At 40.3% G+C, this 24387-nt stretch overlaps 1 protein-coding gene across 3 annotated transcripts in view; it reads right to left on the bottom strand.

Moving 5' to 3' along the window:
- wwox (WW domain containing oxidoreductase) overlaps positions 1–24387 on the bottom strand; it is a 273547-nt gene that overhangs the window by 147783 nt on the left and 101377 nt on the right. For 2 of the 3 annotated variants that reach the window (XM_077222507.1, XM_077222510.1), the window contains exon 8: positions 20895–21159. In XM_077222507.1, coding sequence (XP_077078622.1) covers positions 20895–21159 — 265 coding nt within the window. Of the gene's footprint in view, positions 1–3822; positions 4240–20894; positions 21160–24387 lie in introns of those variants that run through there. The other variant, XM_077222508.1, reaches the window with a different exon arrangement.

Below are 24387 nucleotides of genomic sequence, written 5' to 3'. Positions count from 1 at the left end.
TCATAACTCTCAAATACAAGTGTATAACTCACAATTCTGACGCCGTAACTCTCAAATACAAGTGTATAACTCACAATTCTGACGTCATAACTCTCAAATACAAGTGTATATCTCACAATTCTGACGTCGTAACTCTCAAATACAAGTGTATAACTCACAATTCTGACGCCGTAACTCTCAAATACAAGTGTATATCTCACAATTCTGACGTCGTAACTCTCAAATACAAGTGTATAACTCACAATTCTGACGTCGTAACTCTCAAATACAAGGGTATAACTCACAATTCTGACGTCATAACTCTCAAATACAAGTGTATAACTCACAATTCTGACGTCATAACTCTCAAATACAAGGGTATAACTCACAATTCTGACGTCATAACTCTCAAATACAAGTGTATAACTCACAATTCTGACGTCGTAACTCTCAAATACAAGGGTATAACTCACAATTCTGACGTCATAACTCTCAAATACAAGTGTATAACTCACAATTCTGACGCCGTAACTCAAATACAAGTGTATAACTCACAATTCTGACGTCGTAACTCTCAAATACAAGTGTATAACTCACAATTCTGACGTCATAACTCTCAAATACAAGTGTATAACTCACAATTCTGACGCCGTAACTCTCAAATACAAGTGTATAACTCACAATTCTGACGCCGTAACTCTCAAATACAAGTGTATAACTCACAATTCTGACGTCATAACTCTCAAATACAAGTGTATAACTCACAATTCTGACGTCGTAACTCTCAAATACAAGTGTATAACTCACAATTCTGACGCCGTAACTCTCAAATACAAGTGTATAACTCACAATTCTGACGTCATAACTCTCAAATACAAGTGTATAACTCACAATTCTGACGTCGTAACTCTCAAATACAAGTGTATAACTCACAATTCTGACGTCATAACTCTCAAATACAAGTGTAGAACTCACAATTCTGACGCCGTAACTCTCAAATACAAGTGTATAATTCACAATTCTGACGTCATAACTCTCAAATACAAGTGTATAACTCACAATTCTGACGTCGTAACTCTCAAATACAAGTGTATAACTCACAATTCTGACGCCGTAACTCAAATACAAGTGTATAACTCACAATTCTGACGTCGTAACTCTCAAATACAAGTGTATAACTCACAATTCTGACGCCGTAACTCTCAAATACAAGTGTATATCTCACAATTCTGACGTCGTAACTCTCAAATACAAGTGTATATCTCACAATTCTGACGTCATAACTCTCAAATACAAGTGTATAACTCACAATTCTGACGTCGTAACTCTCAAATACAAGTGTATAACTCACAATTCTGACGTCATAACTCTCAAATACAAGGGTATAACTCACAATTCTGACGTCGTAACTCTCAAATACAAGTGTATAACTCACAATTCTGACGCCGTAACTCTCAAATACAAGTGTATAACTCACAATTCTGACGTCATAACTCTCAAATACAAGTGTATAACTCACAATTCTGACGCCGTAACTCTCAAATACAAGTGTATAACTCACAATTCTGACGTCGTAACTCTCAAATACAAGTGTATAACTCACAATTCTGACGTCATAACTCTCAAATACAAGTGTATAACTCACAATTCTGACGCCGTAACTCTCAAATACAAGTGTATATCTCACAATTCTGACGTCGTAACTCTCAAATACAAGTGTATATCTCACAATTCTGACGCCGTAACTCTCAAATACAAGTGTATATCTCACAATTCTGACGTCGTAACTCTCAAATACAAGTGTATATCTCACAATTCTGACGCCGTAACTCTCAAATACAAGTGTATAACTCACAATTCTGACGTCATAACTCTCAAATACAAGGGTATAACTCACAATTCTGACGTCGTAACTCTCAAATACAAGTGTATAACTCACAATTCTGACGCCGTAACTCTCAAATACAAGTGTATAACTCACAATTCTGACGTCATAACTCTCAAATACAAGTGTATAACTCACAATTCTGACGCCGTAACTCTCAAATACAAGTGTATAACTCACAATTCTGACGTCGTAACTCTCAAATACAAGTGTATAACTCACAATTCTGACGTCATAACTCTCAAATACAAGTGTATAACTCACAATTCTGACGCCGTAACTCTCAAATACAAGTGTATATCTCACAATTCTGACGTCGTAACTCTCAAATACAAGTGTATATCTCACAATTCTGACGCCGTAACTCTCAAATACAAGTGTATAACTCACAATTCTGACGTCATAACTCTCAAATACAAGTGTATAACTCACAATTCTGACGTCGTAACTCTCAAATACAAGTGTATAACTCACAATTCTGACGTCGTAACTCTCAAATACAAGTGTATAACTCACAATTCTAAGAAAAAAGTCAGAATTGTGAGATAAAAAGTTGCTATTACCTCTTTTTATTTATTCCACGACAGAAACAAGCTTCCATGCTCTATAGAGGATTTTATCTTTGGAGAACGTTTAAAGGTTGTTGTTTTGTTAATAGTCATTTGTTCTACATCCACTGATATGCTCTTCACATTTAACAGAAAGCGTTACGCTTGATTCTGTTCAGTAAATGCACTGATGATCTCTGTGGATGTGTATACGGGTCTTATTTGAGCACTCCGGAGGTCAAAGGTCAGCTCAATGATTCATACACGACCAAACCGCATTAGATCCACCTTTGTACGCTTGCCATTACTATGAGAATTATGTAAAGTGATAATGCACATTAAAAGCATTCTGCTGTTGAGCGCGCGCGAGCAGAACACACGTTACGCTGAGGTTTGGACACTTTACTCTTTATTCAACCCAACCTAAAGCTTTTAAACAGCGCAGTCGGGTTTGTGCCGATTGCTTGAAGAGTTACACTGTGTGTGTGTGTGTGTGTGTGTGTGTGTGTGTGTGTGTGTGTGTGTGTGTGTGTGTGTGTGTGTGTGTGTGTGTGTGTGTGTGTGTGTGTGTGTGTGTGTGTGTGTGTGTGTGACAGTATTATGAGCTGCTTTTAACAAATGTGCTTTTTTACATGTATCGCTGTATGTGAGAGTTATTATAGTGCAAAATAAAAGAAAGTTTTAAAAAACTACATAAAACAAAAAGCAATGGTTGAAAAAAATTACTGAAATAAAAGAAACAATCTAAAATAAATGTTATAAAATGAAAAGAAGCCCAAATAAACATGCATAGAGATGTTAGATAGATATAGGGTAGATGTGTTTCCAAGTGGGCAAAAAAAAAAATTTTGAACCAAAATAAATGGAATAACTGAAGAAAGAGGCCAGAAATAGACATGTAAAGCAGGGCGTGACGTGTGCTGCGCCTTTAACAACTCGGAGAGCACAGAGAGCTTCAGGAGCACAACGACAATGAAATATTGTGATTTCCTTAACAAAGGGAAACGAGGAGACAAGCAAAATGATTTAGTAGTACACTATAGCTATAAAAACATTTCTTCTTCAAACTTTATTTTTATTAAATAATTATGTATATTATAAAAATGTAATTAAAAGTCAGGAACAGGGTTTTTTTTGTTACCAAAATGCCAATAATAACCAGAAAAATAATATGTTCCATATAACGCGGGACTTTTAATTATACACAAGTCCAAAATACACAGAGACTCTTATTTTGAAATGCCTTTACTGCTCATTCAAATATGAGGGAGATAAAATATGCACTCATACAACCATCTAAAACATATTACAATACAAACACCATAAAGTGAGATCGTCATATTTCATCTAGAGTATTATTGACTGACTGAGAGATGCTCTGAAACCGCAAGCCTGTGTCAACGAGCAACAGTGTTCACGTTTATTTAATGAAATCATCACCACATCGAGACTCAGAGATCGAGATTCCTGTTTCCGGCCACAAATGTACAGCAAGACCTCTTAAAATCATTATTAACACCTATTCTATACCAGATGTTCAAGACTTTTTAGAAACCTTAAAAAAAGGTTAAAAAAAGACCTTAAATTTGAGAAAACAAATTGAATTTAAGACTTTTTAAAGACCAGCAGGACCTACTTTTTATTCATATTTAATATTGCTGTTCTGACACTGATCAACACTTCATGTTTCTTTGTCTCAAAACTCGAGTCGGTCCAACAAAGACAAGCAGAAACCCTGTTCCTCGAGTCTCGTGTTTCAGACGGGACGATCCGGTCATCACTGATCTGAGATCATCCCGATCTTCCCTTCGGTTTCAGAGGCTTCTCCTCCAGACACACACACACACACACACACTCGTTTGAACAGAATTAGCAGTGGGAGAGTTATTGAGTGAGAGGCCATGTTTAAGTGAAACTGATGAAACGGAGGAGTGTGTGCGGATGGCAAGTGTGTGTATAAGTATGCGCAGAAGGTCAAAGGTTAATCCCTATTGATTCAGCACAGTCTGCATACAACACCGCTGGGACGAGCCGCACAAACACATGATAAATCTCACTGAGACTCCAGTACACAGCCTGAACTCCTGCGTCACTGAGGCTAACCGACTGACAGCACTGAGTGTGTGTGTGTGTATGCGTGTGTGTATGCGTGTGTGTGTGTGTGTGTGTATGCGTGTGTGTGTGTGTGTGTGTATATATGTGTGTGTGTGTGCGTGTGAGAGTGTGTATATATGTGTGTGTGTATATGTGTGTGTGTGTGCGTGTGAGAGTGTGTGTGTGTGCGCGTGCGTAAGTGTGTGTGTGTGTACGTGCGTGTGTGTGTGCGTGTGTGCGTGCGTGCGTGCATGCGTGTGTGTATGTGCGTGCGTGTGTGCTTGTCTTTGTGCGTGTGTGTATGCGTGTGTGCGCGCGTGTGTACGTGTGTGTGTGTGTGTGTGTGTGCGTGTGTGTGTGTGCGCGCGGTGTGTGTATGTGCGTGCGTGTGTGTGTGTGTGTGTGCTTGCGTGCGTGTGTGTGTGTGTGTGTACGTGCGTGTGTGTGTGCGTGTGTGTGTGTCTGTTTGGGTGTGTGTATGCGTGTGTGCGTTTGTGCGTGCGTGCGTGCGTGCGTGCGCGTGTGTGTGTGTATGCGTGCGTGTGTGCATATGTGTGTGTGTGTGTGCGTGTGTGTGTGCGTGCGTGTGTTGGTGCGTGTGTGTGTGCGTGCGTGTGTTGGTGCGTGTGTGTGTGCGTGCGCGTGTGTGTGTATGCGCGTGTGTGTGTGTATATGTGTGTGTGCGTGTGAGAGTGTGTGTGTGTGCGCGTGCGTAAGTGTGTGTGTGTGTACGTGCGTGTGTGTGTGCGTGCGTGCGTGCGTGCGTGCATGCGTGTGTGTATGTGCGTGCGTGTCTGTGTGCGTGTGTGTATGCGTGTGTGCGCGTGTGTGTACGTGTGTGTGCGTGTGCGTGTATGCGTGTGCGCGTGTGTGTGCGTGTGTGTGTATGTGCGTGTGCGTGTGTGTATGTGTATGTGTGTGTGAGAGTTTGTGTGTGTGCGTGTGTCTGTGTGTGTGTGTATGTGCGTGCGTGTGTGCGTGTCTGTGTGTGTGTGTGTATGCGTGTGTGTGTGTGTGCGTGTAAGTGTACGTGTGTGTGCGTGTGTGTCTGTGCGTGCGTGCGTGTGTGTGTGTATGCGTGCGTGTATGTGTGTGTGTGTGTGTATGCGTGTGTGTATATGTGTGTGTGTGTGTGTGTGAGAGTGTGTGTGTGTGTGTGTGTGAGAGTGTGTGCGTGCGTGCGTGCGTGCTTGTGTGTGTGCGTGTGTGCGTGCGTGTGTGCGTGTCTGTGTGCGTGTGTGTATGAGTGTGTGCGTGTGTGCGCGTGTGTACGTTAGTGTGCGTGTGCGTGCATGCGTGCGTGCATGCGTGTGTGCGTGTGCGTGTGTGTGTGCGTATTGTATTTCTGTTTGTTTGTCTGCTTTGATCCGATTTTTTCGAGGTTTTTATTTTTGTGTTTTGTTTTAAGTTTCAATTTATAACATGCCTTTCGTTTTGTATTTCTGCTTGTTTGTTTAGATGTTTTTGAAGTTTTTATTCTGTGTGTGTTATTTTTAGTTGCATTTTGTAAAATGACCTAAGTTTGTTTTGTATTTCTGCAAGGGTTTTTTATTTATTTTAGTTTTGCTCTTTTTCATTTTGTTTTGTGAATCAGTTCAATAAATAACTGTTTTGATGCAGTGTATTGCTCACCCAGCCGTTTCAGACAGTAATCCTCAACCAGTCTCATACCTACTGTTTCTGCCCAAAGCTCAAACTATTTATACACCGAAGTTTAATATAAATATGAGCAACAACAATTCAATCAATTCATCCATTATCGGACGGTGTGGCCATGTGTTAATTGTGGATCCTGTGTGTAAGAGAACACTATAAACACACCACCATCTCATCGGCAGGAACATCAATCTTCTATAATATTATCAGCCTTTTCTTTAGTGAATAAATTCTCATTAACAGTTAGTCTCCTTCGTTATGAAGTGAACACAAGCATAGATATTTAATAACCAGTGTTGAATAGAGGTCAAGGGTCACCGAAGGTCACGGCTGAGCCCGTCTAGAAAGAATTCAGACGATCATTACAAAGAAATAAAGAGGTAATTTATTCATACAGAGCCAAACAAACGCGAGCCGCCAGCCTTCGCACCCGATGCCACACAAAGACAATTAGAAACAAATGAATATCAGCTTTGATAAAGCAGAGTGAGCTGGTCAGTGTGAAGAGACACCGCTGGATTTGTGATGAAACTGCTCAGAATCTCATTTCAGGCCACCGGTGTCTCTTTGGGACGGTTGGTGAAACATAATGTAATAATGTTTGCCAAATCAATAATAATTCTTCGTTTTTCCCTCTTAATCTTTTCCCCTCTCTACTTCTTTCCCTCAATATCATTCCGTCTCTCCCTCTCTCTTGGTTTTATTTTCTGTTCGCCATTCACTTTCCTCTTTCTCCATTTTAACTCTCATTCGCTCTCTCCGGTTCCCTCCCTCTCTAATCCGATCATGCAGGGAATAAGTGTATGCACCATGAACACATTTAATTTTCCCAGTTGGTTTTCAGCAGGCCTAGAGGTGTGCTTTAATAAGGATCAATGGCACTTTATCTAGGACAGGACCCACTTCACAGCATGCAAATTAAACACCAACACTTACAGAAGAAAGGGGGAAAAAAGGAAAAGAAATGGATTTAATTAAAAAAATGTAGAACCACAGGCTCTGGGAATTCAATTAAAGGATTTATGCAAAGGTTGGCTAGCTTTTGGTGTTGCAGTTACTGTTTGTATAATGAGCTTTTCATATTAAAAATCAATAGGTAATCTAGGGTGGAAGATCAACTGCTTACGTACATTTTTTAAATCAATTTGAAAAATAGTCCATCAGCCACACGTCACCAAAAACAGGCCTCTGTCAGGAGGATCCGGATCTGGACGCATGATTTTAGGGGACGCAGTTGGGAATTCTGGGAAAGGGTGTTTTTGAGACATGAGGGTTGTGAAGATCACTTTCCGGGTTTATGTTCTGGAGCATAATTAACTTCATCAGGGAATTACCAACATTGTGGGAAAACGGTTCCAACTTAATCTAAAAAAATAAATAAAATTACAATGTCATTCAATTGTAATTACCGCCCTTTTTCTAGGCAGTATTTCCTGCAATCGCTCTACTGTACAGGCAAACCAGATATCATTTTTATATTGTTTTACTAGTGTGTGCAGGACACTATAGTTCATTGATGTAAGTGAGGAGAGCAAAATAAAGTCAACTGTGATATATTACACTCAAAAATGATTCTGACACTTTGAGCTGATTTTTCTTTAATTGCTAATGCGATCTTTTTACACACAGACTGAACAACATGAAGCATTGCTTGGTAATCGGTTGAGCTAAACTGGTATTATCTAATTGTGTAGTTAAATTTACCAGCTGACAGATATTCAACATAATTCATGTGTGAGACAGTCTAACAGAAGGATGGACAAAACCAGTTCTTCTCATATTTTATTATCCTTTTCTAAACTATACCGAATAAACTGATAATGTGAGAAATGTTGAAGGTTTCTGAATACATTTTGGTTTGACTGCACTTCAAATAAAAATGGCGAAACCGTTGTGATCACGATGCAGCCGAAGTGAAACATCCTTAGACGAAGCAAAGAAGAATCCTGTAAATCATGACTCAAAGTGGCAGATCCCTCTAGAACAACGTCATCAACGCAAGAGTCCCGTGTCACTGCGCTAGCGCGCGTGTGTGAGGTCTTCAGATGAGCACAGGATTAGCCACACACACTCAGATGGATGGGCCGCGGTGTGACTTTGACTGGGGGTCAAACGGGAATGACATGACAGCTCCCGGGCTCTCCCGAATGTCGCCTGCCCGCCTCTGATTGGTCCTTTATCGATCCCGACACCTTCACAGCCACATCGGCTGATCCAGCAATAAACTATTTGCTCGGTTTCCAACTGCACAACGAGCCGCTCGCTCCAAAAGAGCTGCGAGCGTGTGTATACGTGTGTGTGGCTGCCGGTAGACCAACACATTATTTTAATGAAACGGTGTGTCTTGGTAGACTATAATCCTGGTAATAGGATTGAGTTGAGACACACATGTCAATACAAGCAAATGGGATTGTGTGCTTTTAGGTCTCAGATTGTCTTCCAGACTCATAATAGGTAATGTTGGGGGAGGGGGGGGGGGGTGGAGAGGGAATGGAGTAACATCAAGCCTACATTGCCCGATTAAATTAAAGATTAAAGTCTATTCAAGGTCTGCAAGCAGAACGTTACGCAGGACGAGGTGTTGTGATGTTTACATGCAGAGTTCACAGATGCTCTGCACTGTCCGTATGCTGGATGCAATTTACCCACAGAAGAACATGTCTATGTGATGTAATGTGTGCCAGGACGCTTCGACTTCATCTGGACACGAGGACTGGTTCCTCGGCTCATGAAAGCAATACGGCAGAAGATAAGCACTATTGATTATGAATTGATGACTAGATTCAGTTTTAGTCTCATTGCTTCTCTGGCAGATACAACTGTTCTGTAGAAGCAAATGGACAAAAGCGTGAACGGAGACCTGCGGGTCCCAAAGACGTGGAATTGGACGTGGAATTGGTTCGAGCAAATCAAGGGGATTAAGATTATCTTAAAGATTAAGTTTCAAGTCTTGTTATCGAGAGGAGGAACCCCAACAATACACCTTCTAGCCCACACCTGAATCAACTCATTAGCTCATCAACAGACACTCTAAGACCAGGGCTAGTTGCAGATACATAGCTACTACTTTACTTTACTTTTATTTATAAAGCACTTTACAACTGCACCTGCAGACCAAAGTACTGTACAACCAGCAGCATAAAAACAAACATAAATAAACAAATAAAAACAAAGTGTCCCCCACTTTGTCCACCTGTGATGAAGATTCAGCTTTTAATGTTGTTTATATATGTATATGTTCTATTTGGTGTTTTTTAATACGCTTTAAGACGAACCATGTGTAAATTCATAAGTCGACAGCATTGCCGAGTATTTTCTGCTTAAAACTGCAGTGAACCAAAGACAGTCTCAAAAACACGGTTTGAAATCGCTGGTGTTTCTGACGTCACAAACTACCTTGTAACCAATCAGATCAACGTGTGATCGTCAACGAGTTGATCTTTGAGTGAGTGAGTGGAGGCGGGGCTCATTTGCATATGCATAGAACCGCGCATACTAAATGAGGCAAGGGTGCAGAGATACATTCAAGATATTTTAAGGCATGAATAATTTTTTTTAATTTCGGTGATCAAAGATGAGTTTTAAGGGATACAATTATTGACTACAGTGGAACTTTAAGACTGTGTGTCTGAAGAAGTAGTCTGACCAACTAGAAACCAAGGTGTAACGGGCCTTACGGGCCACTGAAATGGAGCGGTCAGATAAAGGAGACATCCAAAATGTGTATTGTTGGGGAAACGAAGAGGGGTATTGTCAGATATATAACTACAAGTTGCCAAACCTAACAACAAAAGCAATGATAAAATGGTATAAATACAGCTTGAAAACAGTGAAAAATCCGCCTTATTAATTATTAATGCCCCAGTGCACGATGGGAACACCAGTAATAGAAAAGTTGAGTAGGTTGTACTTAATTTTATATCGTTGATATTTACGCTTTAATTTCTACAAGCTTGAATTGAGTAGTAATATAGGATTTACTTTTGTTTTTTGAATTCTTGCCTGAACTAATGTTTTGATGTAGAAATTACATTAGATTTTTTCTGTAGCATTTACTTCACCACAGACTCATTTTGATCAGTGTAGCATCAGACTCGGCACAGGTGACGGCGGCAGAAAACACTCCTGCCACAGCCAATCACCAGCACTTGATTTGGGCACATCATACATGCTGCATGCTCATTGTTTCACTGACGCTGACAAGATTACCCCCTCAGGTATCGAAATTAAATTTTTTGATACTCAATGGTATCGGCAATTTGAAGCGGTCAGATAAAGGAGACATCAAAATGTGTATTGTTGGGGCGAAGGTTGGGATGCCTGATCTAGATAAAACCCTTGAAAAAGAAGAGGGGTATTGTCAGATATAACCACAGGGCAAGAGTGGATAAATGCGATATACTTTTGATATACTAGCGGATGGTCGTAGGCCGAGAGACGGCACATGTGACGTCGGCAGCCCATAGAGGAAAACACTCCCGCAGCCGGAGTGAACCGGTTCTCTTCTGAACCTGCAGGTCCTAATCACCAATTATGAGCCCATTAGGGCGTCTGGCAGCTCATGGTGTCCCGGCGCAGCAGAAGGGGATCTGGGTGTGGACCTCTGGCCCGCTTCTCTCGCTCCACTGAGCGGCTGTCAGCGCCGGCGTGATCGGACTCGTGTACCGGCAGATAACAACACCTGACCTAACAACCGGTTACCGGGGGACGGTCGCCACGCCGACAGGCCTCATCACAGCGCCACAGCGGAGGGTAAGCCTGAGCCGCTCGGGGGGACGAGACTTCATTAAAGAAGAGCGAGAGAGAGCGGGTAATGCCTCTGTAGTGTACTAATAGAAGCAGAGCCCTCGTTAGCCAGGCTTGAGGAGAGATCCATCAACGGCATCTCCTGCTTTCTCCCGGCTCACAGCAGCACTGAGACACAGAGATTTAGCCTCCGTAAGGAAGCTGGGTGAATTATCTCACAGGTGAGACGCGAGACACTTGCCAATGCACAGAGGAACTTGTTAAAGTCCCCCTTTTAGAGCAAACCGGCGGTTAATGTACGACGATTGGGCCATGGTCAAAAGTTCAGCCCCTGCATATGTAAAAAGGTAGCGGAGCGCCCGAGGCACAATCCCGGGGAAATAATTGTGCTAAACTGCTGAAAACGCGCAGTCAGATGGCGGACTGGTCCCGATGAAGCGGGGGAGCGGGAGAGGGAGGGCTGTGGTGTTCCCAGCAGCTTCATGTCCCAAAGCATCAAGCAGCTATTAGACGCCGCAACACCCAACCGTCCAAGAAATGTCAAACCAAACATGCTAAAACAGCTGTTTGACTACACAAATGAAAAGGTTACGGAGGCTTCAGGGACGCATAGTACTCCATATAAAACCACATAGGAAGGATCAAAAATGACCTTTTTCGACATTGAGAAAAATACAGAACACACTTAAAGCATAACTGATCTAAACCAAAAATGCTTGTACAATCTTTATATGAATCTCTGGGGATTTCTTGGATTTGGATTCCTGAGCAAGTAACATAAATTGCTATGTTTTGTTGTTTCTAAACCGATCCTGGTGAGTCGTTATATTAAATTCAATGCCGCTACGGTTAATAACACAACAGTATATCCTGGTTGCAAATAATTTTCACATCAAAATGATTCACCAATGGCAGATTTGTCAAATTTGTGTTGCTTCCCAATAAATCGGGATAAATGGATCATTGCACAATATTTCACATCTGTGCCATAGAGAATGACTTTTTTTTTTGTCAAGGAAAAAGTGCAGCAAAAAGAAACACATACTGTTGTAGAATGCAAATATTTATAATTATTTATAGTTTCAGTCAAAAACAGTCGACTAGCGCACAACAAACACCTTTTATATACTGTATGTCTGAAGTGCATTGTGAACCAATACCAGATCGAGTTACATTCATTATTGTAGTAATAATAATAAATGGGGGGGGGGGGGGGGTGTAACTGTGAATTTTCTGGTTAAAATTGCAATTGCCTTTATTATTGTATAGAAAACTATAAAATAATATATTATCTGACTATTTCTGTGATATAAAGCAGAGCCGGTCTAAGCCTTTTGGGGGCCCTAAGCAGAACTTGATTTGGGGGCCCTAAGCAGAACTTGATTTGGGGGCCCTAAGCAGAACTTGATTTGGGGGCCCTAAGCAGAACTTGATTTGGGGGCCCTAAGCAGAACTTGATTTGGGGGCCCTAAGCAGAACTTGATTTGGGGGCCCTAAGCAGAACTTGATTTGGGGGCCCTAAGCAGAACTTGATTTGGGGGCCCTAAGCAGAACTTGATTTGGGGGCCCTAAGCAGAACTTGATTTGGGGGCCCCTCCCACTAAGCGGAGTCACCTGAGCTTGACGATTATTGACACAAATGTCACGCAATAATGATACATTACAAATGAATACAGTGTACAATTTGTATGTATTAATACAAAATAAATACTTAAAAATAGATGCCTACTTAAATAAAAAAAAGTTTTAACTTTTACCCTACTCTTTTACTAACTCTTTGAAACTTCTTAAAACAAAACATATGTCTTTATGTCTCAAAACATATAAAATAAATTATTTGCTAAAATGATGACAAAACTGAGGAATCAGAAACATAATAAGAGCAAGGGTTCAACAATGAAAAATTATTGTTGAAAACTGTAAAAATATTATTATTTCTCAACTGTCTCAATACAGTGTAACTGTCCTCAAAATCTTTTTTATTATTATTATTGTAACACACTTTGCTGGATTTTACATGACAGAATCCAACAAAGTCTGTTACTATAATAGCCTACCGGTAATGTACTGGCGCTCGTTGTATGTGTGTATGCAATCTATTTTTCCCCTCGGGGCTTGCCGTAGATAGGAATGGGTCGTGCGCACTTGGTACTGGAGTGTAGCGGGTTTTTGGAGTTAGTGATCTGATGTGTGATATAATAAAGTGGAGAAGAGTTCAAAATGTTTATTATTTATTCAAACTGCTACCCTTACAGCTAGAAGGTTAAGTTCCCCTGCTGCTATTTTCTCCAACTTAAACCGATACCGTGACTATGCTGTTGCAGTTGCGCACGACTTGTCTATGCACTCGCGAGGTGTCTAGATTGTGCGCATGACTTAAACGCTGGCAGACACAGCAGCATTTGTTGGCAGGTATATTGATCATAAAATCAGAATTGTTTTTGAACTATTCATTCATTCATTCATTTATGTCACTTGTTTAAGTTATCAAAAAAATAAAATAATATTTAAACCCGATTGGGGCAGGCAGCCGCTTAGTTTGCTTATGCCTCGGGCCGGCCCTGATATAAAGACATGTAAGATCACAAAAGGAAGTTTTTTCAAACACTCGACTGACATTATAAAGTAATCGGCGTTTAAACGCTAATGTTCTCTTCTGTTGGACAACAGGCTCGTATACGATTCTCATTATAAGTTTGGAGAGATGTTAGGTGTGTGTTCCTTATGTCAAATTATACCATGGTCTGGGTGAATACTCGATTCTGATTGGCTCCAGGGTTAAAAAGTGATAGAGTACACCGAGTAAAGGAGTTCTGGTGAAACTGACTGTTTACCATTCGAAATTAATTAATAAATGCGCTGGCTACATCAGCTGTGAGTAACCATAGCAACAGGCAGTCAAAGTATCCGTTTACAATTTACTGTATCAAAACAAACATCTAGTTATACATAGCCTACTAACACAACAATGAGCGACTTCGTTATCTCTTTTAACCTTTTTGGAGAATTTGACAACTTTGATGACTGGGATGCTGCTGAAGAAAGAACAATTGTAAATAAAACGGAGAAACGACACAAGGAGATAACACCGCTGAGCGGACTATAAATATCTCCGGCTGCTAAATAAACCGTCAGGTGTAACCAGGGAATCCAAGTTATTGTTTGTAAAAACTTTAGATTTCAATTGTAAAACTAATTAAAATATAAACTAATGGTTTAAAAATGTGTTATTTGGCAAGTGACCACGGTACAAGCGTGTTAATGCCCTTCGAGGTGTCCATTGTCAGGTATTAATGGACTTCGGCGGAGTTAACCGACTGACGCACACGCCTTTCCGTCATCCATTAATACCCGACAATGGACACCTCGTCGGGCATAAACCCTTACTAAACGCACGTTATAAGTGACTCAATCTCACAATACTTCCATAGATGTAACCGCATTACTGCAGGAAAGCTGCTCTGAACACAGTGCTGCGCTTCAACATGAAACAAGCAGCGCATACACTTCATTAACAATCACAGGCTTTGTGAGTTCATAATCACACTAAGCCAAATCGCAATTTCGATTTTATTTTGGTTAATCATGCAGCCCTAATAATAGTAATAAATAATATTTGTTAAAATTTGTATCCTAAAAATACACTAAAATTGCTATCCTCTGTGGAAAGTCCAGTCAATGGAAAGATCCATTTGTTATCCCAGCATGCTCTCTGGCAGGATGACCGTACGCCAGGAAAGATCAGAACCGAGGAGAAAATGACTCTTATCAAAGCTGAACACATCTGGAGATCAGCATGGGCCTAATGTTCAACTGCAGGAGCGATGAACGCCAGATCATATCTGATGCACAGATCACAGATGAAGACAGGCCTGTGAGTTTTAGTCAGATATCAGTCCTGCCTCTTTTTATTACCTCAGCAAAACTGAACATTATCTACAAATTACAAGATCAGATGATGATACTCGGTTTCATGAATTACACTGAAACATCCTTTGCACTTTAATATGGCATATCAATTTTATGTTTTTTCTAATCTGCGATATTAAGAAAACAAAATGTATGAATACAATTATTATTAAATAGTTTGTTTGGTTTTATGACGTCTAATCTTACATCATCATACAGTAATTTGTGATGTTTGACGCATCTTTGCATCAAACCATTAAGAAACGCTAAACTAAATGGAAGTGTCCCACTCAGATGCAATAAAACAGCAAAATAAGAGGTTTTCTTCTAGATTTGCGCAGTTATAAATCACCTGCAGCTTCTGAAGAAGACAAAGGCATTTTACTGCGCTTGGGTGTAATATCGTCCCAGGCTCTTCCTGTCAACATTATGCAGAGCTTTGCAACCTTGAACAATTTCCCAGCATCCCATATGAGACTGCAAGCAATTAAAACGATACCATCTTCATAGCCTCATCATAACCAATAAATAAAGTAGCAGTGTTTTGTGTTCAGTTCACTAATATCTGAGGGTTCAGGAACGAAGAGACGCACTTCAGCACCTCGCCAAGAACTGGGGCTGTCCCGCGTTAAGTGTCTGAGTGCGTTTAATTAAAGGGGAAGAAATAATCAAAAATAAATAATAATAACAATAATTATTATTATTAATTATAATAAAAAGGCACAATTAAAAGCACAAATAATTCGAAAACACTGTTAAATGTAATCCCAAAATGTATATAGATAAAGTCTTGATTACTAAATTAATTAGCAAAATTTGAAATGACTGATTTTAGTTTTAATTTATTTAGACATCATATAATAATTAATAATATAGCATTTATAATTGAATAAATATTTATATTTAGTATAATATATAAAAATTATAAATCATAATATATATAAACTGTAACTATATAAAAATGTCTCCCTTACAAATCAGGAATGAAATCACAGGAATATTTGCATATTGATTAGTTTCCTTGCAAGCACTGCTGTTTTCTGCAGGAAATGCAAATTTATTTCTAAAATATCATAAATATTGTGCTTCTTGTTTACATGTTCAAAACTAATAAAGGTCTCATCAACAGACCAAAGCACAAGGACTCAAACCAGCAAATCACAGTTCAGAAACTTCTCGATCCATCAAAGATGACTGACAGCTGGAGAAATGAGCAGGTCTGAGTTATGACTGGGCTGTGTGCATAAACTTATGACAGATTCATAACCATCTCTTTAATACTTAATCAACTCACTTGAAATACTCAACACTACATCAAAATCTGCCTTCAGAGTTTTCAACCAAAATTAAAACAAAGACTACATCAAATGCATTGTGTGGCCTAAAGCATATCAGAAGCGGAAGGAAATGCTTCAGGTGCGAGACGGGCAGATACTTTATGATTTATGAGGATGTTGAATTTTATAGTTTGTCTCTGTAAGTGCATGTGACTCGCCTCTTCAGGCTAAAACGCAGAGAGTTCCCTACAGGAAGAGCTGCCCGCCTGATTTATGCAGCACTGGCGTATACGAGCAGCGTTACGGCAGCGTGACACACACACACACACACACACACACACGCGCGCGCACACACACACACACACACACACACACACACACACACACACACACACACACACACACACACACACACACACACACACACACACACACACACACACACACACACACAACCACAAACACGGGCCATTCCTGCTCAAGAACCAAAAACATGCTAGTGAAACGTTCTTGCACTGGACACCATCACTGTCCAAGATTCACAGAAGTGAAAGTTAAAGTGATAAACCTCGACTTGGACACATTTAACGACAGCGTCGCATGTTTTTAAACGTATTTAATGAAAAAAATGCATTCATTAATAATTATGGATGCACAATAATTATGGATCCATCTCGTTTAATGGCTGATATTAGATTGATTGATTGGCTATTTTATTCATTTACACAAATAATTCAAAAACACTGTTAAATGTCCCAAATATCCCAAAAGTGATTTAGGGCCTGTCCCAATACCTCCCCTTACCCTAGATTTCTGCCCTAACCCTTGTTTTTGCGCGTTCTCGTGTAGGGGTAGGGTGTCCCAATACTCTAAAGAGCAAGGGGGAGTGCTATTCTCCCCTTAAAATCAACCCTCAAACCATAGTGCGGTCCGATGCAGGCTTAAAACGAAGTGGAAGATGAAATTACCCAGGATACCTTGCGGACTCAGCAAGCTAAATGTTTTTAAACAAGATGGCGGACACCGCTGCAAAGGAAGAATTGAAGTATATTTTCAAAAATAAGCATGTTAAAATTTCTAAATATGTTGGAATATGTTAGTTTGATGCACATCCAATGGACTGTTAAGTTTTGAACACTAATGTTAGAAAATATTTCACAAAGCTATCTATCCGACGATGTTCATGATATCTGCCGAGTGTTTCGAGAGAGTCTGCCCATCAAATATACATCTGATCTGGTTCATCTAATTTTATTTTCAATTTTGGCTTCCAAGGATTATAAAAAGAAGATGTGAGGTAAAACTATTAAAAACTAGCCGCGTTCGTCTAACGTTAGTGCTTCATCTTTTTCTTCACAGCACGCTGAGAAATGACAGCGCGCTGTGAAGAAAAAAGATGAAGCTCTCCCTAACGTTAAACCCAAACTGCACTGAGCACAATCAGTGATTGTTGTAAAATTGCTAATTCTAAATTGCGGGAGGTGTTTGACTGTAAAAAGTGCTATTATAAGCACAATGATCTGGGAACGTTGACCCTGTTCCCATGGCGGTGAGCGCTCGGAAACGTACTGCAACTAGACAAGCGAACTATATTTTGGGTTTCATGTGCGCGTCTAAACGATTAAATACAGACAAAAATATGGCGAATGCGTCTTCTATGTTCCACATGTCTGTTGATTCATCAGACGAGATAAACGAACACAGGCCATACAACAGCTGGAACCGGCATTTTCTGAATGAAAATAGTATTAGACACGTTGACGCTGCGCGTGACGTAGTGAGGTTTGCTGCGCGTGAAGTAGTGAGGTTTACCGCGCTAATTTGCATATAGTGGTGTCCCATTTCATAGGGAAAGATCTTCAACTCCTCTTCCCTTGTTGAGGGGACTTTAATTTCGAGGGCACTCAAAACCAAGTGGAAGTTTTAAGGGGGGAGAAATGGGACATGGCCTTATAGTATAGATTTCATACTGTACATCATAAGGTTCGGATGCCTCAATTAACTTTTAGTGTTTTCATTTATTTAAACAAAATCCTTTTAAAACAAGACCATGTTTCATCCATTAAATTGTGTGTGTGTGTGTGTGTGTGTGTATGTGTGTGTGTGTGTATATATATATATATATATATATATATATAAAATAAAGCACGCTTTATTAATAATAATTTAATGTAAAACAAAAATCCACAAAATATCATCAAAGATTTGAATAAAAAAGAGCATGTTTTTGCATTACTGTGCTGCTTTTCTGCTGTTTTTATGGAAAGAGGTTCTAGACGGACACATCTCGCACAACACACATCGTTCTTAATCTGGTTCTCGATTTCAAAGAAGTTCCACTAAAAACTTGTCTCAAAGCCTTGCATCTTTCTCTTTTCCGCCGCCTCGTGCTTTTAAAAGCAAAGCCGTGTTGTGTGTGAGAAACCCTTTAGGTGTGGAGTTAGCAAGACACACACATCAGACTCTGCTGGAATTAGCTGAACATCACGTCTACTGTGTGTGTGTGCTTCACATGAAGACAGTGTGTGTGTGCTTCACATGAAGACAGTGTGTGTGTGCTTCACATGAAGACAGTGTGTGTGTGCTTCACATGAAGACAGTGTGTGTATGCTTCACATGAAGACAGTGTGTGTGTGCTTCACATGAAGACAGTGTGTGTGTGCTTCACATGAAGACAGTGTGTGTGTGCTTCACATGAAGACAGTGTGTGTGTGCTTCACATGAAGACAGTGTGTGTGTGCTTCACATGAAGACAGTGTGTGTATGCTTCACATGAAGACAGTGTGTGTGTGCTTCACATGAAGACAGTGTGTGTGTGCTTCACATGAAGACAGTGTGTGTGTGCTTCACATGAAGACAGTGTGTGTGTGCTTCACATGAAGACAGTGTGTGTATGCTTCACATGAAGACAGTGTGTGTGTGCTTCACATGAAGACAGTGTGTGTGTGCTTCACATGAAGACAGTGTGTGTGTGTGTGTGCTTCACATGAAGACAGTGTGTGTGTGCTTCACATGAAGACAGTGTGTGTGTGTGTGCTTCACATTAAGACAGTGTGTGTGTGCTTCACATGAAGACAGTGTGTGTGTGTGTGTGTGTGCTTCACATGAAGACAGTGTGTGTGTGCTTCACATGAAGTCAGTGTGTGTGTGCTTCACATGAAGACAGTGTGTGTGTGCTTCACATGAAGACAGTGTGTGTGTGCTTCACATGAAGACAGTGTGTGTGTGCTTCACATGAAGACAGTGTGTGTGTGCTTCACATGAAGACAGTGTGTGTGTGTGTGTGTGTGTGCTTCACATGAAGACAGTGTGTGTGTGCTTACATGAAGACAGTGTGTGTGTGCTTCACATGAAGACAGTGTGTGTGTGCTTCACATGAAGACAGTGTGTGTGTGCTTCACATGAAGACAGTGTGTGTGTGCTTCACATGAAGACAGTGTGTGTGTGCTTACATGAAGACAGTGTGTGTGTGCTTCACATGAAGACAGTGTGTGTGTGCTTCACATGAAGACAGTGTGTGTGTGTGTGCTTCACATTAAGACAGTGTGTGTGTGCTTCACATGAAGACAGTGTGTGTGTGTGTGTGTGTGTGTGTGTGTGTGTGTGTGTGTGTGTGCTTCACATGAAGACAGTGTGTGTGTGCTTACATGAAGTCAGTGTGTGTGTGCTTCACATTAAGACGGTGTGTGTGTGCTTCACATGAAGACAGTGTGTGTGTGTGTGTGTGTGTGCTTCACATGAAGACAGTGTGTGTGTGCTTCACATGAAGTCAGTGTGTGTGTGCTTCACATGAAGACAGTGTGTGTGTGCTTCACATGAAGACAGTGTGTGTGTGCTTCACATGAAGACAGTGTGTGTGTGCTTCACATGAAGACAGTGTGTGTGTGTGTGTGCTTCACATGAAGACAGTGTGTGTGTGCTTCACATGAAGACAGTGTGTGTGTGCTTCACATGAAGACAGTGTGTGTGTGCTTCACATGAAGACAGTGTGTGTGTGCTTCACATGAAGACAGTGTGTGTGTGTGTGTGTGTGCTTCACATGAAGACAGTGTGTGTGTGCTTACATGAAGTCAGTGTGTGTGTGCTTCACATGAAGACAGTGTGTGTGTGCTTCACATGAAGTCAGTGTGTGTGTGTGTGTGTGTGCTTCACATGAAGACAGTGTGTGTGTGTGCTTCACATGAAGACAGTGTGTGTGTGTGCTTCACATGAAGACAGTGTGTGTGTGCTTCACATGAAGACAGTGTGTGTGTGTGTGTGTGTGCTTCACATGAAGACAGTGTGTGTGTGCTTCACATGAAGTCAGTGTGTGTGTGCTTCACATGAAGTCAGTGTGTGTGTGCTTCACATGAAGACAGTGTGTGTGTGCTTCACATGAAGACAGTGTGTGTGTGCTTCACATGAAGACAGTGTGTGTGTGCTTCACATGAAGACAGTGTGTGTGTGTGTGTGTGTGTGTGTGTGCTTCACATGAAGACAGTGTGTGTGTGCTTACATGAAGTCAGTGTGTGTGTGCTTCACATGAAGTCAGTGTGTGTGTGCTTCACATGAAGACAGTGTGTGTGTGCTTCACATGAAGTCAGTGTGTGTGTGCTGATTATGAACGAAAGCTCAAAATCAGTGCCCATTTTGCTGAAAAGGTGTATAACATACTCAATCCTCACTGCATCAACTCAAGTCATGATTTATAAAGCGCTTTTAACAGTGTGGATTGTTTCAGAGCAGCTTTACAGTGATCATAGAAATGACCGTAACAGACTGTCACGGGAAAGAAGGGAAGATGAAATCTCTTGCTCTTACCATGGACTTGGTGAAGGGTCGTGCGAAGGTGAAGAGCAGGGTCATGAGCCACCAGCTGCGGTGGAGGGAGGTGTACATCATGTTCCCAGGATGCAGTGCGTTACAGGTGACGCCGAAGGGCGACATGCGTCGGTTCAGCTCGCTGGAGAAGAGGACGTTGCAGAGTTTGGCACGGTTGTAGGCCAGCATTGACCAGTACTGCTTCTGCGGGGGGGACAGCAGGTTCAGGTCCACCTTCCCACACGTGTCCACCAGATCCGTGAACCTGCAGAAACAACAATCAGCAATACATATTACGGGTGTCACAATATATCACTACACAAAAATGCAACAATATGTATCATGGATAGAGACAATATGTATTGTGTATAGTTCACCCAAAATAAAAATTACTGTTTTAGTGTCTGTACTACACTAAACTAATATATATAATGTTGATATAATGTATAATAATGCAGTGGGGGATGTTTGTGGGTGCTGATAATCCCAAATGTCTGATGTTACCAGTAAAAAGTGTCCTACATTATTTTAAATATATCTAGTCAGTGAAAGAGCGCAAGTATATTCGTCTAAAATAATTCTGTTTTCAGCTTCAGAATCATGAATATTGTTATTCTGGTGTCTCTATTGTCCTGTGCTTTGGGTTTCAGCACCAAGTTCAAGCCGATTCATTTCCACACACAATGTAATATCAAATTTACCATTTCAATCAAGTTTTTTTTTTTTTTTACCTTTTACCATGTCTTGGAGTATCGCAATAATATTGTATCGTGAGTTCAGTATGGTGATATGTATCGAATCGTGACATGAGGGTATTATTACACCCCTAATAAATATTGAAATTACAGTTAAAAAGAAAAAAAGTTAAAAAAAAAAAAACACTATATGGACAAAAGTATTGGTATACACCTGTTGAATATTGAACTTGACCCATTCAATCAGACTCATTGACACAGGTGTATAAAATCAAGCACCTCCTCATGCAGTCTGCATTTACAAACACTTGTTCTGAAGAGCTCAGTGAATTCAAGCGTGCTACTGTGATAGGGTGCTAGATATTGCATGGTCGTATTACAGGAATCTGGAAGCGTTTTACCACGTGAAGTCAGAGTGAACAGGTCACTGAGAGCTGAGCACAACACCTGTGCGGCGGGAGCTTCATGGAGTGGGTCTCCATGGGTTTTACAGCGTCAGGTGGAGTGCTGTAAACTAAAGCGGCCACCACTGGATTATGATTATTATGGGATTATGGGGTGTGGGGTTGTTTTCAGGGGTTGGGCTTGGCTCTTGACTTCCAGAGAAGGGAAATCTTAATGCTTCAGCATACCAAGACATTTTGGACAAAGAACAGTTTGAAGAAGGCCCTTCTCTATCCCAGCATGACTGTGTCCCAGTGCACAGAGCAAGGTCCTTAAACACATGGTTGGATGAGTTTGGTTTGGAAGAACTTGCAGAGAGTCCTGACCTCAAGCCCATCCAACATCTCTGGGATGAACTGGAACGGAGATTGCGTTTTTATCCAAATTCAGTGCCTGACCTCACAAAAATTCCCAAAGAAACACTCCAGAAGCTGATACAGCTGCAAAGGGGGACCAACTCCATATTAATGTCTATATACACTGCCGTTCAAAGGTTTGGGATCGGTACGATTTTTAATGTTTTTAAAAGAAGTCACTTATGCTCACCAATGCTGTATTTATTTCATTAAAAATACAACAAAAAACAGTACTATTGTGAAATATTATTACAATTTAAAATAAATAACTGTTTTCAGCATCATTACTCCAGTCTTCAGTGTCACATGATCCTTAAGAAATCATTATCATATGATGATTTGCTGCTCAAGAAACATTTATGATTATTATCAATGTTGAAAACAGTTGTGTACCAAGATTCTTTGATGAACAGAAAGTTAAAAACAACATTATTTATTTGAAATAGATTCTTTTGTAACATTATAAATGTCTTTACTGTCAATTTTGATAAATTTAATTCCTCCTTGATGAATAAAAGTATTGATTTATTTTATTTATTTCCCCCCCAAAAAAAAAAAATCTTACTGACCCCAAAGTTTTGAACGGTAGTGTTTAATGTTACAAAAGATTCTATTTCAAATAAATAATGTTGTTTTTAACTTTCTGTTCATCAAAGAATCCTGAAATAAAAATGTAAATAACTGTTTTCAACATTAATAATAATCATAAATGTTTCTTGAGCATCAGATCATCATATGATACCGATTTCTGAAGGATCATGTGACACTGAAGACTGGAGTAATGATGCTGAAAATTCAGCTTTGACCACATGAATAAATTACACTACTATATATTCACATAGAAAACAGATATTTTAACAATATTACTGTTTTTATTTTTGTATTTTTAATCAAATAAATACAGCCTTGGTGAGCAGAAGAGAGTTTAAAAATTTTAAAAACATTGAAAATATTACCAACCCCAAACTTTTGAACGGCAGTGTATGTATAATATGATACATTACAGTCCCTGTAAGTGTAATTTAATTTAAAAAAAAAAAATTTCAGTTAGTTTCAAATGTTTTGTCTCGTTTTGTGCTTTGTCTTGATTAGTTTTGTTTGTGTGTGTGTGTGTGTGTGTGTGTGTGTGTGTGTGTGTGTGTGTGTGTGTGTGTGTGTGTGTGTGTGTGTGTGTGTGTGTGTGTGTGTGCGTGTGTGCGTGTGTGCGTGTGTGCGTGTGTGCGTGTGTGTGTGTGTGTGTGTGTGTTTTGTCTGTTGTGTCTTGCAGTATGTGCCTTCTTTTGTTTCGTTTTGTTGAAACAGAAGTCTACAGTCACACAAACGGCTTGGTTACTGGCATTCTTCAAAATATAATTTTTCCATGTTCCACAGAATAAAGACATGCCGTCAATACAGGTTTGTAATGACAAGAAGATAAATAAATGATAACAAAAACTAAAAATAATGAATGTAAATGGTCAATATTGAACAAATGGACAAAAGTGATTTCCTGTGTAACCTCCAGAACGTGAGCCGATGGAGAAATGAACTAAATGAGCTTTGGCAGGCCAGGTCTGGCTTAATGCAAATCAAAGCTACGACATGACGTTCTTTAATTGGCTCTGACTAAGCTGTTAAACGCCAGATGTTTGACAAGGCCCCTGAACACAAGGCGCTGTATTTTCTCCATGTGTCCTTGTGTGTGTGTAAACAACAGTCCCAAGAAACTGCAGTGAAATGAATTGTCCCTCCCCTAGTGCAGATCAGAGTGTGTTCTGCGCCCGCTATCGCATTCACAGTTTACCTCTTAATTATGTGCTTTACATAACAACCAATCAAAACGTCACATTCACTGTATGACAAGCTCAGTGCGGCGCGTGTTGCTGTTTGACACGTTACATCTCTGCTTGGGTAAACACCAACATCTGCGGGCATCGCGACGCTGCAAACACTAAAGGTGTGAACTGTGGGAGCGGGAAACTAGTTCAGGAATAGCTCTCCCCAAAAACACATTTCTTT

Source organism: Siphateles boraxobius, unplaced genomic scaffold (genome assembly GCF_051911475.1).
Source record: "Siphateles boraxobius isolate OS27281-9 unplaced genomic scaffold, OSU_SipBor_1 88, whole genome shotgun sequence".
In the NCBI taxonomy this organism is placed as follows: Eukaryota; Metazoa; Chordata; class Actinopteri; order Cypriniformes; family Leuciscidae; genus Siphateles; species Siphateles boraxobius.
This window is presented reverse-complemented; position numbering and strand designations above follow the sequence as displayed.